The sequence below is a fragment of the Priapulus caudatus genome, unplaced genomic scaffold (assembly GCF_000485595.1).
Source record: "Priapulus caudatus unplaced genomic scaffold, Priapulus_caudatus-5.0.1 Scaffold226, whole genome shotgun sequence".
NCBI lineage: Eukaryota > Metazoa > Priapulida > Priapulimorpha > Priapulimorphida > Priapulidae > Priapulus > Priapulus caudatus.
The window spans coordinates 160,749-177,854 of NW_014577287.1; the positions used below are offsets into that span (position 1 = coordinate 160,749).

Here is a 17,106-nt window from a genome sequence, read left to right on the forward strand (position 1 = left end):
CGCAGTAGACGTTAGATGAGCGCTGTCGCTATGCGGCACTTGTGTTAAAAAGTCTGGTTCCAAACTTTTACTCAAAAATGCTCTTTGAACCTTATACAGCACACTTTTTCAGAAATCCCACTATTCTATTTTACACTGTCTTTCCTTCGTTCACAGGTATCATGACGAATGGTTCGCTGCCGCGAGACACGCGCAAAAATGCATCGCCCACGTCGCCAAAGCCCTTTCCTCTACCGCAGAAGCAGGAGGACGCGTCCAACCAGATATCCGGACACGCTCCCCGAAGTCCCTTCCTCAGGAGAGCGCCACTGTCGCCCAACTCGCCAGGCCTGCAGCGTGCCAACATGCACATGGGCATCAGCCATCGCGTCGGCTCCCCGATCCGAACCAACGCTCCACATTCCTTCAGTACGACGCCGTCGGCTGCAGACAGCACTGACACAGCACAGCCTGACGGTGACACCAGCCCAGGAAGCGGTCCCAGCGTCGCTGTCGCGACCGCCGCCCCTGCAGGCGCGGGAGTCGAAGCAACGAGTCCGGGAAGCGGTGACAAGAGCGTGGACGTAATCACGTGTGCACTGGGCAGTGCGGGCAGCGGGGGCATCCCTGGTGGTGCGGGCAGCCCGGGCGGCGTGATCCCACCGTACGAGCCGGCGCGGTGCGACGCCGCGGCGAAGACGCCGCTCATCCACAGCAACGTGAACCTGTACGCGGACGAGGACACCGAGACGAACGACGACAACTACGTCGAATTCGAGAAGGTCAACGACCTGATCGCGCGCACCGTCGCCTCGCTCGCCGACATGGAGCACGCTAGCGCCCTCTCACCGCCGCCGCCGCCGCCGCCCGTGCATGTGGTGGTGACGAGCGCGCAGGTGCATGCTCCGCCGCCACACGTCGCCGACGCTAGTGGCGCCATCGCGGCGAGGACGGAGAACGGGTGCGCAGTGCCGACCGGCAAGCAGCGTGCTGGCTCCACAGCGGTGATCAGTGATGTACAAGTCTGTCTCGGCGGTGGGCAGCAGAGCGACATCACTAGCTGCTCGGGCGAGCAACGCGGTGCAGCGTCCGGTGATGAGAAACAGAGCGGTGCGGCTCCGCCCGAGAACGAACAGCGGGTGGATAGCGTCTCTCAGGCTGAGGTTCAGCGGTCGCCGCGGGGCGTGGCTGCCTCCTCGCCCGCGGTCACACTGAGCATCCAGAGTCATGCTGCGCTTCCCGACAAACTGCAGATTCATACTGTCGTTCTGACTGCCGACCCTGCGAAGGTGCTGTCGCCTAGCAGAGCACAGGACGGCGCATCGTCGTCGTCGTTGCCACAAAGAAAAGCGACGAACTCAGCCCCGCTCTGTGATCTGCCGTTGAAAATGGAGTGCGTGATGGGGCTGGAGCCCGTTGCTGAGGAACTGGAGCACGAGGAGGAGGAGAGCGATGGAGGTGATACGGACGATCGCGCAGCTGCGACGCTGACTGCCCCCGTGGGAGCTAGTGGTGAAAGTGCTCGTACTGGAGAAGAGCCTTCGCTTCAGCAGGCAGAACTCAAGCGCAGCAAAATCGAAGTGGCGAGGAAGATCGACATAAAACATCGGCGCTCGCCGGAGAGAAGCCTGCAGGTGGCGCCACCGTTTAAGAAAGAAGCCACAACCGGTGAACAAAGGCTTCCTCGCTCGCCAAGGACTCCCTCATCGCCCGGCAAGGATTTCGAGTTTCCAGTGATGGTGAGTAGATATGGCAGAGCATCCATCGGGAGTGATGACATCTATTCAGGATTGTGTAGATGTGGATGTGCATGAATGAAAATTTCATTAATGAAGTTTGCAGTCAGTAGTTTTACTGCAAATAGCTAACTGGAAATGTATAGAATGACTGGTAAGATAAATAGACAACATTGATGTCTCTTTTTCCAACGAACAACAGCATCAGCAGCTACAACAATAGCAACAAAAATAACAATAACAAAGATTGCATTTAGATGGTTCTGAAACAACCTTGACAGTATGATTTACAGCTGTTCTAAAACATAATGGGCAGCACGAAATAGCAGATGCTAATATTGAATCTGTATTGTAAATATTGACCAGATGGGAAGGATCCATAATAACCACAACGACGAGGCAAAAACATTGTAGGTTCAGTTGAGAGCATATAGAAACTGCAAGTTGGGAGAATGGAGTCCCACGTACTTGAACGCTTCTCATTCACTGTGCTAACATTTGTTTTTACTCGGTCGTGTTTGCTAAACGGCTGGTTGCAAGTTTTTGTGCTGGTTGTAGATTCCGATTTCCAAACGAGCAGTTATTGACGCCTTCTTCTTACTATAGAGCTTATCGTGGTGGAGCAATCGTACGGAGATGTACAGAAATAATTCTGTCGTCAATCCACCGCTTCTGTTTAATCCCGAGTGGTAACGTTTTGCCTACAACCGATCTCCTGGCACTCGGCTGCGGCTTAAGAGATTCACTATCGCAGTACGAGTGCGCGCGATGCTGCGTGCATGGTTGCGTAACAGATTGCATAGGCAGTGAATTGAGTGTAAACCGTTATCGAGGAAGTGAATTGACGATGACAGAGTTATACACGCGTATCGAGGAATGGGAGGTGAGTTTTCCCTTGCTAACGATGATGGTATTTTTTATTTCATGAACTCTCCGTGGGTCCTCCTCTCGAAATAATGCATTGAGGTTTTGTGCGCCTTTGTGGTTTTAGTTCTGTTCGTTGTCCCGCAGTCCACAGATGGTTACGTCACGTAGATATTTCAAACGACGGAAAATATTTCGCCATTGTCAGTATCTCAGTGTACCTTAACATTGGTGGGCTATCATTGACTATAGGAGCTATAACATCGTGTAGGGATTGATTCAGTCTCTCTTGGATGCACAAATTGCGGAATGATTAAATTCAGGGGTACAGTTATTTTCCTTGGGAAACTATTTCCGCGTAGCGCACTAAGCAAGTTTTCTCTTGATGGAAGTAGCCGGAAGGGCACATCGTATAAATTGTTTTCGGTATTGGGTGACATTGCATGGCCCGTGGTGTTCGTACGGGATTGGTAGTGGCATAGAATTCTGTTAGCATGTTCGCAAACTTACCTTATCGTGTTTAGGATCGTGTGCTAAATGAGGTCTTCGCGAAACCCCATTTAGATGCGTACTTTGTAGGCTGAGTTTAGCAAGGAGACTTTGAATCCTGACAAATCGAAAAGTAGCAATATATAAGCAGGTTAGTCAGAGTAATTGCCTTCAGATCGTCTGCGAGGCAATATTAGTTGGAGGGGGATAACGTCTCTTGCATGCCAAGTGAAATGTAGAAGAATGTGTGTGTAGTATATAAGAGAGAGCACATGCGAGATGGATATCTACATATCTCTTCTTCTCTCTCTCTCTCTCTCTCTCTCTCTCTCTCTCTCTCTCCTCTCTCTCTCTCTCTCTCTCTCTCTCTCTCTCTCTCTCTCTCTCTCTCTCTCTCTCCTCTCTCTCTCTCTCTCTCCTCTCTCTCTCGCCTCTCTCTCTCTCTTCTCTTTTCTCGCTCTCGGCTCTCGCTTCTTCGCTCTCGATCTCGATCTATATCTCTCTCTCTCGCTCTCGCCTCTCTATCTAATACTTATATTATTATATATATATAGTAATAATAGTAAATATTTATTCTTCCGCTCTTCGATCGTATTATATATCTCTCTCTCTCTCTCCCCTTCTCTCCCGCTTCTCTCTCTTCTCTCTCTTTTCCTCTCTCCTCGCGCCGCGCTCTCCGCATCATCTCACTCACTCACCTCTCTCTCTCTCTTTCTCTCTCTTTCTCGCTCTCTCTCTCCCTCTTACTACTTTCTCTCTTTCTCTCTCACTCTTCACCTCTTCCTCTCCTCTCATTTCTCCTCTTTTATACTCTTTTCATCTCTCTCCATTTCTGCGTCACTGACCTATTCCGCCTACTTCTATCCCTCTCTAATGCTCTCTCGCGCTGATCTCCCTCTCTCTCTCTCTCTTCTCTCTCTCTCTCTCTCTCTTCTCTCCTTCTCTCTCTCTCGCTCTCTCTCTCGCTCTCTTCTCTTCTCTCTCTCTCTTTCTCTCTCTCTCTCTCTCTCCGCTCTCTCTCTCTCTCTCTTTCTCTTTCTCTCTCATATAGAAGTAGCGGACAAGGTCAGTGACAGAAAGGCAGAGAGAGAGAAAAGTGAGAGGAGACAACCAGTGAGAGGGAGAGAAGAATAGATGAACGAGGGACCAGCGAGAGAGCGGCGAGGAGATGAAATGCTGACTGATCGACAGAGAGAGCGATCACGAGGGAGAGAGCTCGCACCGTGACGAGAGAAGAGACCCGAGAGACGAGAGATGAGCAAGCAAAGAGAAGAGAAAGGACCGAGAGAGAGGAGATCGAGAGGATGACGACGAGAGAGAGAGAGAAAGAGAGAGAAGAGGGAGGGAGAGAGAGCTGAGCGAACAACGATCGGCTCTTGAGGCTGTGTATCGTGAGCTGTAAGCGGATGCGGAGTTTACGCTACTGTTTGTGCACGGTGCCGTGTGATCCATGCTTGCCGAGCTCGGCATCTGCTTGCGAAAAAATACGCGGGACAAAAGTGTCGTTCTATTTTTTCGGGCCGTGCAGCGGCACCGCCGACGCCTTCGCGGCAAAGCATTCACGCGCACCTCCGCTCGCACGCCCCGCCCCTCTTCCCCTACGATTCTCACCGCCTGCCACCGTATGCTCTCTCTCGCTCTTGCTCTCTCTCTCTCTCTCGCGCGCTATCTCTCGCTCTCTTTCTCTCTTGCTCTCTCTCTCTCCCGCGCTCTCTCTCTTCGCTCTTTTTCCTCTCTTGCCCTCGCTCTCTCTCTCTCCTCCTCTCTCTCTCTTTCTCTCTCTCTCTCTCTCTCTCTCTCTCTTGCTTCGCTCTCTCTCTACATCTATCTATCCATCCATCTATCTATCTATCTAATATATGTCTATTTATTGATTTTTCTCTCTCTCTTTCTCTCTTCCTTTCTGTATCTCGGGCACTCTCTCTCTCTCTTCTCTCTCTCTCTCTCATCTCCCTCTCTTCTCTCTCTCTCATTCGCTCTCTCTCTCTCTCTCTCTCTCTCTTCCGCTTCTCTCTCTCTCTCCCTCTCCGCTCTCTCTCTCGCGCTCTCTCTCTCTCTCTCTTCTCTCTCTCTCTCTCCTCGTCTCTCTCTCTTCTCGCTCTCTCTCTTCTCCCCACTCTCCGGCCCTCTCTCTCTTTTTATATTAAATCCTCTCTAATCCTCCTCTCTCTATTCATATCCTGCATCTGTTTTATACTTCTTTCTCCCTCTCCTCTCTCCCTCATCTCCCCCCTCTCTCTCTATCTATATATCTCTCTCCCCATCTCTCTCTTTCTCTCTCTTTTCTCTCTCTCTCTCTCTCTCTCTCTCTCTTCTTCTAAATCTCTTCTCTCTCTCTCTTCTCTCTCTCTCCTCTCTCTCTACTCTCTCTCTTCTTCTCTCTCTTTTTTCTCTCTCTCTCTCTCTCTCTCTCTCTCTCGTGTCTCTCTCTCTCCTCTCTCTCGCTCGCGCATCTCATCATATCTGCTCCCACTCGCTCTCTCTCTCGCTCGCTCTCTGTCTATATATCTCTCTCCCCCTCTCTCCCGCTCTCTGTCTATATCTCTCTCCCCTCTCTATTTCTATCTACATTATCTCTCCCCCTCTCCTCCTCGGCTCTCTCTATCTATATCCCTCTCCCACTCTCTCTCTCTCTCTCTTTCTCTCTCTCTACTCCTCTCGCTCTCTATCTCTCTCTCTCTCTCTCTCTCTCTCTTGTCTCTCTCTTCTCTCTCTCTCTATTCTCCCCCGCCTCTGCACCCGCTTTCCGCCCCCCCTCTCTCTCTCTTCTCCTACTCTCTCTATCTATAATATAGGTCTCTCCCCTCTCCCTCGCCGCCTCTCTATCTATCATCTCTCTCTCCCCCTCTCTCCCGCTCTCTATCCATATCTCTCTCACCGCGCTCTAGTCTATATCTTCTCCCTCTCTCATCTCTACTTATCTATATATCTTCTCTCCCCTCTCTCCTCCCGCGCTTCTCTTTATCCATATCTTCTTCCCCTCTCTCTATCTCATAATTACTCATCATCTCTCTCTCCCTTCTTTCTCCCGCCTCTACCTATCCAGTTATCGTCTCTCCCCCTCTCTCTATCTATAATTATATATATATATATATATATAATTATATATCTCTCCCGCATGCTGGTCAGAAGCGCAATCTGTGTCAACGTGGCGAGCTCGCGCTGGCTCAGTACGGAGCGAGGTCGCACGCGAACTATATTTGAATTTATGTCAGTCGTACAATGCCAACAGACCTTTGGTCTGCCGGTGGACGTGTACTTTGGGAGTTATCCGCCTAACTTTGCCGTTCGCTCTCGCACGCAGCATAGCGCGCATTTGTTGGCTTGCGTGCGTGCGTGCGTGTGCGTGCGTCCGTCTGCTCATACGTGTTGGCAGCATCTGGCAGCAGCGCGTCGTGATGAGCCGTCGGCTAACGACTGCTTTTCGCACCTTGTCAAGATCATCTGCTCGCCGCCACTACGCATGCGGTGCCGCCGTGTTCCGTATGCAGCTAATGCACCACCGATCGGTGAACCAGGTTGTTTAGCACGCGAGTGGCCACAGCTTGGAAATCCGACGGATTTAGTGTCAGTTCAGATTCCATCCACGACGATAGTCGCGGAATGGTGCAAACACTGTGCAAATAGGCGATTGGTATTGGTATCGGCCAAGCTCGGTGTGAGACAGACTGCTATGCGTGTCTTGGAATTGTGTCAGATCGGGAATGACGAACGAATGCGTAATTTTGCTCTGAGAAGCGCGCACCTTCCATATATAGACGTGATTGCCTAGCCGTCTCGGGAGCAGTGCGATGCAGACTTCATTTTGGTGGCAGGAGCCGGTGTGAGAGCACACAACATCTGAGCTTTCTGTGGTGTTATAATGCTCTAATCTCTAGCAGTTATTGAACTTAAGCAATTAGCGAACATTACGTGAAATTGTGATACATACGTGCGTCAGCCAGCAGCGTGTCATCAAGGAAAAAGGAAATTCTTGGTTTACATGTTTGTACTTTGCAATGCAACGGTATTTTTTACAAGCGCTGTTGCTAATGGTTGGTAACTAGTGTGCAGATGTAGTGAATTGAGTGCGATCATTCATGAATCACTGATACTACTGTGCGCAATCATGGAGCCAAGGAAATTGGTACACATGTTTCCCATACTCGAAAGTCATTCTACGAATCATATGAATATAAAGAATGTAACCTCATCTATTGACTCGTTGTTTAGTGTGTTTAACGTTTAAATATAGCAATTTAATTTTGTGTGGAAAGTGTGTTACAGTTACAATGTCTGCTGCTAACTAGACAAATAACTATAGCTAGAATCCAAGGACGAGTGAAGCTAGGATACTTAGAATGTTGTTGTGCCAAACACTTCAAAGAAAGGCGACTATATTGTCCTATATAGTACTGCGCTGATTTAGACGTGACACTGATTTCTTCTCTCTATTTCAGCTGCCACAGGACAATGACCTGCGAAAGCACGTGTATAAGCTGAAAAGCACCAAGTCAGACCTGATCAAGCGCATCTCACTCATGAAGCATGACATCGTAGACATAGAGACACAGCAAGGGGAAGCCATTCGAGAGGTATTAATCCGTGATTAAGCTCATTGATGCATATTTCCATAGTTTAATGTAAAAGTTGGCATTATTTCCATATTTGTTTGTTTAATACCAAAATTGAATACACATATGTAAACATAAATGAAATATATTTTTATATATTACTCTGATATAAGCAATGCAAGCGACTAATATAACGTTCACGCAAATGTTACTGCGTTCAGGACGCTAATTTGAGACAATATGTGTACCAAATATTGCATGATTTGCTGAATTCGTATTTTGTTCTACTTGATTTCTTCTTGTGTTTTCTAGCTTGAAATGGAGAGGGCGCTACTAGAGGGTGAGCATCAGGTTCAGATGGAGAAGTTGCAGCACGACCAGAAACGGATTAATCAGCTTAAGGGCCGTCATGTGGCGCTCCAGCAGTCTGCAGCAGTGCAGCGTGCTAAGGTGACGCATCATTGCAGGGATAGTGCGCGCTTAGTAGAGCTACTGCAATAATTATATAATAGATGTCTCTGTGCATTATATAAGCATGGTCTATTTTTAGTTATTTATTAAAAATATTCGGTCTATTTGGCATGGTTCAAATTTAAAATTTAAAAAATGTGTGCATTAATTTCTTTATTCAGCGAAGCCATTTGTGGCAAGATCTATAATGATATATTTTTATATCAATACACTGTACTACATATGTAAATAGATATTTTAAATCTTCAAACAATTATGCAGATTATATGAATATGTTTCGTAAGTCTAGTAAAGGTACGCTGATGACAGCAATTCATTTGATTGTAGCAATTTAGGTTTGAAGCCTTGCTAGTTATGTGTGTGTGTATATGTGTGTGTGCGTGCGTGCGGGCGTATGTGCAGAGTGATGCACACATATTTGTAATGCCACTTGCAGATAAATATTTGAAGCATTGCATGTCAAATGCAACGTAGTGAAAAGCCACTTCATTCCTCTCTCAAAACATGTACAACTTGTATAACTCTTAAAAATGCATTGTGTAATTAAATATTCACTTGTGTGTCTGTAAACACATGAGCACATTTGTAGTCTAACTCCAGCACACGCATTGTTATAGTAACTGCGTTCTATTATATTAATTCGACCAAGAATTTTGGACACCTGTTGCTTTAACTGAATGTTTTTGGGTGCAACTTATAAAAACATATTTTAATTCAGAATTATCCTGTATTGTCTAGATATTCAGGTATCATTTATGCGCACCTTGCTAAAGCGTTGTCGCATTACAATCATCGATAGATGTTCGGTTGTTATAGAGCCAAAAGCGGATTGAGACAGAGCGAGTAAAGCTGGAAGCACTGGAGCACCATCTATACATGATGGAGCAGCAACTTGAAGACATATCTTCTGAGCAGGAAGAGGAGGAGCTGCTAGTAGATTACAAAATTGAACAGGAGGTGGGTTGAGGTCAAGTATACATCGCTCAGGGACAGACATAAGTTCGCCAGGGCAGGCTGAGGTGGAGTTATATTAATTCAGAATGGAATTATTGGGAAACTGATTACAAAACTTCAGTCATTGGAGTATAATTTAAAATTTTCCAATTTAGCAGATTGCAATGGCGCACTGCCATTGCAGGTTCAAAAAACGAAATCTTGTGTTGAATCGCGATCAGTGTTCAGTTCTTCTTGTACTGGGTTAGTACGAGCAACGACTTCATATCATCTACACGTTCAGGAATGTAACATAGGATTGACGTGTACTTTTTTCCAGAAATTAGAGAATGAGCGCAAATTATTCGAAGACCTGGAATTCCAGCAACTAGAAGCTGAGGCCAGGTTTGAGGAGGAGCAAGAGCAGCTCCAGACTCAACTAATGGATGAGCAGAATATGCTTATCGATAAATATAAGGCAAGAGAGGTTTGTGTATATGGGTCTGGGGACGGCCTATCCTTTCATTTCCGCACGGCATGCTCGTTTTATGATTTATATTTTAGCAATATTAACATTTGATTTACATAATGATTTTAAACCAGTTTTATACGTTATTATTTTACTTCACTTCATATACCGTACAACTGCGGTTTGTTTATATCATTTAATTTTCATACTGTCATTGGGCTTAAGTTTCAGTTGCATTTGATGAGATTTGTAAAAGAAATATATGTTTTCATTCTTTATAATAGTTTCAGCATTTTCATACTGTGTTTTGAGAATTTCGTCATAATTAAGCTTGAACAGCTACATTCAGTTGATGTATATTTATTTATTTTGGGTGGACTTCTAAGACTAATTCTAACTAATAGCTACGGGAGGTGGTTTGGATATTCGGCACGCTGCACCATGCATGTTATCAAGGGCACATAAATACTTTACAGGTTTATGTGTTTATGTGTTCCTGCCATTACAATTTCCACATCTGAACGGGAACATAAGCAGGAACAGTATAAGTTTATCTATTGATAGAGGATATAACTATAAAAGGTGTCAATTTTCGGTTTCATTAGCAGTTTACTTGCTAATGTATAGTAGCAACCCGTTCAACTGGAATAATTTGCACACGATATAATGTTAATAATATTTTAGACTAAATTGTTATTTGACTGCATTAGATAGACATAGAGCAGGTACTAACTATTAAATAATATGATTTATTCAGCCGGTTATAATATAGATACATATTGCTGGTACAGATTTATATTCTGTTTTCATCAGCATCATGTATGTGTGTTTAGTTAACCATGTTAACTGAATTAGATAATAACCCACAATTCACGTAATAGATAGGAAAGTTTATTTCAGTAATGAGTGAACGAATTGAGCTTAAAATCACATCGAATTAAACGTTCAGATGTCTGTATACGCATTGACGCAGGCATGACTGCGTATGCATAGCATACATCCTTCTTTGTAAATTGGTTTCGGGTGAGGAATTTGAAGATGAACGACACTGACTTCGGTTAAAGTTTTCTATACACATATCTTCATCCATGAAATATGAGATTCACCGGACTCAAATGTCGTCACAAAAAGCGATCGACAATGTCGAAAATTATAGACGGGGGTTTTCATTTTCTGGTGCATTGATGTCGTCCTGCAGGCTAAGCTGCAGGAGATTGACTCGCAACAGCGAGAGATGCTCAACCAGGTGAAATTACAGACGGAGGCACTGGAGAGGGACAGACAAAAGCTTGTGGAAGAATTCAGAAGGGTAAGAAAGGGAGAGGCGCGGGGAAGGGTGATGCAGTGACAGCAGTGTTTGCCGTAGTAGTTGTTGGCAAAGAACCAATTATACAGACGTGCAGGCTCATGAAAGGTAGACTGTAAAGGTATTTTTGATAACACAAATTTCCCATTGAGGAAATTAAAAGGGAGAAGGAACGGACAGAGACCGGGGAGCATGGTGGTAGAAGGAGCAGCCAGTAAAGCAGAATGTAATTCATGTTGACAGTCTAATTTACAGTTCTCAGTTAGGAGTGATAGGTTAGAAACCGAGTAGCTTGGCATCAAATGAGCATAAAGTTACCTTCCACTATTTTTGAGACACAGAATGCTTGAGCAGGTGCTTACGCGAAAATTTTGGGTAGTGAAACAATGTTAACAGGGTAGAAAAATAATTCGTATAGCTGCAATGGTGCGATGTACAAATATGTATACGAATACTATATTCCATTCATACATCATTTACTACTATACAGGAAAAGATGCGACTTGGAATTCTCGATAGAAAAATCAAGCAGTTTACAGCGCTAGGCCTCATGACGCCGATGGAGAGCGTTGAAAACAGTGAAAACAACAGTGAGAGATCATCCGACAACGAGCTCGACAACGCACTGGTGGGTGCAGTTAGTTATATGTGTGTTTATGTTTTCGCCCCGGTTAGTTTGTTTGTTGGTATGTTGGTTTGTTTGTTGGTATGTTGGTTTGTTTGTTGGTTTGTCTGTCAACAGGACATTTCAAAAAGTTTTTGATGAAATTGTTTGGACGGGTTGGTTTTGGGCCAACAACCAATCGATTAGATTTTGGTGGTGATCTGGATCCAGGATATTTTTGTGGGGAAGACGCATTCAAAATTCATTAAAAAAATCATGGATCTTTTTTTTCAAATTTCTAAAAAATTTCTAAAACTCTATATTGGGTGTACCAGCAAGATGGGGGGACTGTTACGCTGTGGCGGAAGTTTGCTATCTCCGATTACTCTTGTTTCTGCTGCCATGCCAAGCAGTTAATATCGAGGGTATTGACGCACTGGTGGTATTAGTGATGAGGTGCCTGTTGTTGTCCCTTATCTTGGCTTCCGGCTGGATTTTGCTTCATTTTTTCTTCCTCGTCCAAATTTTTCTGGATTGCTAAGACGTAGTATGGCCATGTGATTTGCCTGTGATCACTACTAAATATGCCAGATGGCCTCATTCCATGGTGTTGCTTTTTTGCGTTTGTATGGGGAAAACAACAACATGGGGTGGCATTCACTTGTTTTTTTCAGCGTAAAATTGTATAGCTGTTGGTTCGGAAATATTTACATGTTACTATTGATTCAAGGGTTATACTATAGCAATCATTTAGTTTATTTAAAGTACATACTGACGTTATACAAAAAATGCAACTCATATTCGCTACTTGCATGTGTCCGCGCACTCGGCGTGTGTCCTTTACTCTCTGACATAGAACATGTGTTTATATTTATAGTAACAGCAGGCCTGTTGCGTGGGTTGAATATTTTTCTTTCAGTAATTTTTCTGTGATACGCTCAAGTATTTTCCAGCTCAACCAGTGCTACGTGTTGCGTTGTGATTGCTTTATTAGCCTCGTTCACACGAGACCTCGTATTTATGAAATACGGTATTTGCGAATTAAACTTCAGACTGCGGACGCCGTCATTTTGCTGCGAACTCCGTCTTTTTGAGGGTAGGGAGTCCGTTGGACTCCCGTGTTCAAAAGTTCATTTCTACCCCTGAAATACTAATCAAACTTCGTGCATATTTGTGGAATTTCGCCTCAAAATATTGCCTAACAGCTTCTCACAATTGTAGCAATTATCGCACGTATAGTTGTAAAGGTAGATGGAAGCGCAACTTTGTAATCATAGTCACCCAACGTAACTACAAGACGTCTGACATAACTTCGCCGTAAACCACTTCCTTCCAGCATCTTCACAATTACATGACGACGCTCCAGCTAGACCGATTCCGTAATTCGTTGATGATTAGTGAGAATTAGAGATAGGCTCAGCCGCAGGGACTTTTGAAATTAGTTTAAGCTTGCTGCAATTATAAATTCTCGGCTATGTGGCAGCACTAATCTGTGTCAACATCCGTGGCTCCCATGGTTCAAGCAAACAGAAATGGCGGCAGCACTGCATTTCAGGCCATAATAAAAATATTGTTTGTTTGCCCCCACCCGACCGACCCGCCAGAAAGGGGCCGACTCAAAAAAATTTATTGATCTTTTCCATTCTTTTTTTTTTTCAAATGTTATCACTGTACATTATATAAATCTGTAGGCAATACAATAGTCACGTTGGCTGTGCGCATTAGATGCAGGTTTATTATTATTATTTTATTATTACCAGGGGGGAATGTAATGACAATTATTTCATTAAAAACTGTTATTAAATTTCAGTTGTACTTTTAGTGTATAACATAGCTTGGTTTGAACTATTCGGCTCTTTTAGTTTCTCCTTGGTTTTCCTCTCTGAACCTCACGCTACAATAAAAACGCGTGTGTTGTAAATAAATGGAGCATTAGACTGACATATTCCAGCCATGCAGCTACCTGCACGAGACATGGCGAGGTGAGGTGACGCGGTGGTCATCATTGCGATGGATCCTGCAATATCTGCACACGTGAAGACAGCACACCTATGGTGACTACCGCTGACGGCGTGTCTGGGATCGTCTCCAATGTCTGATATTTACGGCATCTCGATCCCGCCTCTAACACGTGCACTTATTAGTGATTTCATTCCTCTCGGTACTCGCCAGCTCGCGTTACTTCCCCTCAATGCAGCACCATTTCGTTCTATCTTGCCAGCTGATAGCTGCTGCCCTCATTCTAGCAGTGCTTTATAGCTGGCTTGTTTCCTACTTTGCTCGTGCTCATCACCTACGGCATCGCTGCACAGTGTGTAAACGTAAACGCGTGCGCAGCAGCATTCACGCAAAGATCAGCTATTTTGGTTGCGATGCCACTCTGACCCTCCCTTCCTCCTTCCCTCCCATTCTAGTGCTGCGGTGCTGATACACGTTCATACTACTGCTGCTGTGGGCACCCCCCGGCTTTCTCTGCTGTTGTTTCCTCGTCACGTGCGCACTCACTCAAGCCTAGCGCAGACCTGCGACCTTTTCATGCAACTCGACAGCGATTCTAGAATCGCTGTAAAAATTGCTGTGAAATCGCTACGTCTGCGAGAACGCGCAACTGCAACCCGTAGCGATTCTGGTCGCTTGCGACGAGTTGCAAGAAATCAAACTGTTTTGATTTCGAGCGACTCGTCGCTCCCAATCGCTCCGAAATTGCTCTAGAATTGCTTCGAAATCGCATGTGTGCGCACACGCGGTGACACATCGACCGATCACTTGCGGTTGCCGGTTGCAGCGACGAGCAACCAAAAATCGCTGGTCTGTGCTAGGCTTCATCGCGCCACCACACGGAGGCTGGGCGAGCGCGGGAGCACCCAGCGGCTGGCCGGCCGCGGTTTTTTTCTTGCGTCGGAAGCCTGTGTCGGCCGCGCGGGCGCCGGCAGCTGAGAGATTTACACGGCAGATATAGCCGCTTGATACCCTACTCCCGGGGTCTGCTGCCGGCGTGTGTGTATGTGCGCAGGAGATAGAGAGAGAGAGATAGAGAGAGAGAGAGAGAGCGCGCGGGTGATAAGACGCACACAGCCGCGTGTGCGAGCGAGCGAGGAGTTAAGACGCAGAGAGCCGCGTGTGGCATCTCGAGTGACGTACACATACATTTAGCGGCGGAGGTTAGCGGTGAGGATTGTCTGAAGTTGAACGTGACTTGCTTAGGTACGTAGTATTAGCGTGGCGCCGCTTCCAGGCTCTGCTCCGAATATCTTCTTCCCATCTACGGTGGCGCTCTCTGTCGATCGGCATGCGCGTGCGATGTTCCGCGCCACACGTTCCCGTGATGTTCCGCACGCATGTTCTCGCGAGTGTTGTCGTCGTGCTGTTCAAACGCAAAGGCGTTGGGCGCTGTACGTATAGCTGCCTCGTGTTTGCGCGTGTGCGCATCGTATGCGAAGTTTGTGCTCTCGGCGAAAGTGGCGTTTCGTGTAGCGTGTGTTATGTGAGAGTCTACATAGCTGGAGATTTCACGGCAGCATTTCGTGGCGTCTCTGCCTTCCCAGTTCAAGCCGGCATTCGATATCTTCTGGATATGTGTAGACTGTAGATGGTTCTTTGCGCCTAGCTGTTTTTTTTTCTAGATACCTACCTGTCATTACGTGTTTATTTTTGCTGTTAATTTAGATGACTATCGTTTGATACCAGTGTGCTTACATCTTTTTTCATTAGACGTGATGTGTTCTTACCGTATATTAGTAAATTAGGTCATTAGTATAGTTGCAAAAACCCATATGACTCTGAAAGTTTTTGAATTACGCTCGTGTCGTAACAAATTGGGTTCGTGTATCTTTTTAGTGGCAAAAAAATTCTGCAATCATGTTACACAACTTCTTACGCTAGCAAAGCTATAGGTGCTTCATTATATTACATATCGTACTGATCATATGTTCTCACGGTTAGTGTGAAAGAAACGGGTTTTCAATGCGAACTGAGCGAATGTGCAAATCCATTACTCATATCTTTAATCTTGCGCACGTGAAGCCGTTGTTTGCACGCGGTTCTTGTAATAAACCGGTGAACATGGCGGCAATGCATGTTTAGTGGAGCCTACAGTCAGACGCCCTAGGTTTCAAAATCAAGAAGAGGTCTTTCATACGTTGTTAGTAGTAGGGGCCTATTTCGTCACTCACGCGAGACACCTATGCACTGTATGCTGCTTCTGCGGTAAAGAAGCTCTCCCATTTCGTATCAGCAGACCAGTTATAATTTTTACTGATGCAAACACAGTAACGCGTGATTGCTATACACACGTGTGTTTTGTTCATTGTCTTTACATACACGTCTATATACGCGTGTCTTCCTCTGATTTTTCTTCAGCCACGGTCGCGAGACCTAGAGGAGCGGCTGTCCAAGCTGACGGTCAACGAAGGCCTCGAATACCAGTCGAAGCACGTCTCGTACGCGAGCACCGTCACCGATTCCTCTCACGAGAGCACGCCCGAGCTACACGCCGCCGCGCCACCACCCCGCGTCCCCGCTTCCGCCGCCGCAGATCACCCCACGAGTCTCGCGCTGCGCGGCGTGGGAGCGCCACGGCCGCGCGGTGGTCTCGCGACGACGCTGAGCGTCGAGACGACCGATAGCGCCCTGCCGTCGAGCGAGGAGACGTCGCCGCAGAGTGTCGACACGCCCTCAGAGGAAGCCAAGCCGAAGAAGTGTGTGCAGTGGGAGGAGGAGGAAGAGGAGCAGGAGGAGGAGGAGGACGGCAGCAGAGACGATGGTGTCGTATCGCCGGGCAGCGACTCCGGGCTGTCGCCTTCAAGCGACGGCGTAGCGCCCCCTACCAGCTGCGAGTCGCTGTCGAGCGACACGGTGACGGTTACCATGGATACGGCAGCAGCGGATTCGGAAGAGCATGCGCCTGTGGTACGTTTTATTTCTAGTGTGTCGTTACTATGTTGACCAAGAAACGGCTTGTTTCTGCGTTCATCTAAATACGTTACCTCTACGTATACTACCCACGTCTACGTATACTACCCACGTCTACGTATGCTACCCACGTCTACGTATACTACCCACGTCTACGTATACTACCCACGTCTACGTATGCTACCCACGTCTACATGATGCTACCCACGTCTACGTATACTACCCACGTCTACGTATACTACCCACGTCTACGTATACTACCCACGTCTACGTATACTACCCACGTCTACGTATACTACCCACGTCTACGTATACTACCCACGTCTACGTATACTACCCACGTCTACTCTACGTATGCACCCACGATTTACGTATGCTACCCACGTTAACGTATGCACCCACTCTACGTATACTACCACGTTTACGTATACTACCCAGTCTAGTAGTACTACTCCAGGTCTACGTATACTACCCACGCTACGTATACTAGCCACGTCTAACGTATACTACCGAGCGTCTAGATACTAACTCACGGTCTAACGTATACACCAACGTCTACGTATACTACCCAACGTCTACGTATACTCCTACGTCTACGTATGCTACCCACGTCTACGTATACTACCCACGTCTACGTATACTATACCCACGTCTACGGCTACACGCGGGGCACGTCCTACGTCTACTACGCCACGTCTACGTATAATTATCACGGTCTACGTATACTACGACACGTCTACGTATACTACCACTCGTCTACGTATACTACCGACGTCTACGTATACTACCCA

General features: G+C 46.4%; 1 protein-coding gene across 9 annotated transcripts in view; it reads left to right on the top strand.

The window, feature by feature from the left end:
• The window catches only part of LOC106807627 (pleckstrin homology-like domain family B member 1), a 115,114-nt gene that overhangs the window by 72,265 nt on the left and 25,743 nt on the right, over positions 1-17,106 (top strand). For 8 of the 9 annotated variants that reach the window (XM_014810028.1, XM_014810024.1, XM_014810025.1 and 5 more), the window contains 8 exons: positions 157-1,718; positions 7,508-7,642; positions 7,934-8,071; positions 8,909-9,049; positions 9,366-9,512; positions 10,693-10,803; positions 11,291-11,428; positions 15,764-16,312. In XM_014810028.1, the coding sequence (XP_014665514.1) occupies positions 157-1,718; positions 7,508-7,642; positions 7,934-8,071; positions 8,909-9,049; positions 9,366-9,512; positions 10,693-10,803; positions 11,291-11,428; positions 15,764-16,312 (2,921 nt within the window). The remainder of the gene's footprint in view (positions 1-156; positions 1,719-7,507; positions 7,643-7,933; positions 8,072-8,908; positions 9,050-9,365; positions 9,513-10,692; positions 10,804-11,290; positions 11,429-15,763; positions 16,313-17,106) is intronic. The other variant, XM_014810033.1, reaches the window with a different exon arrangement.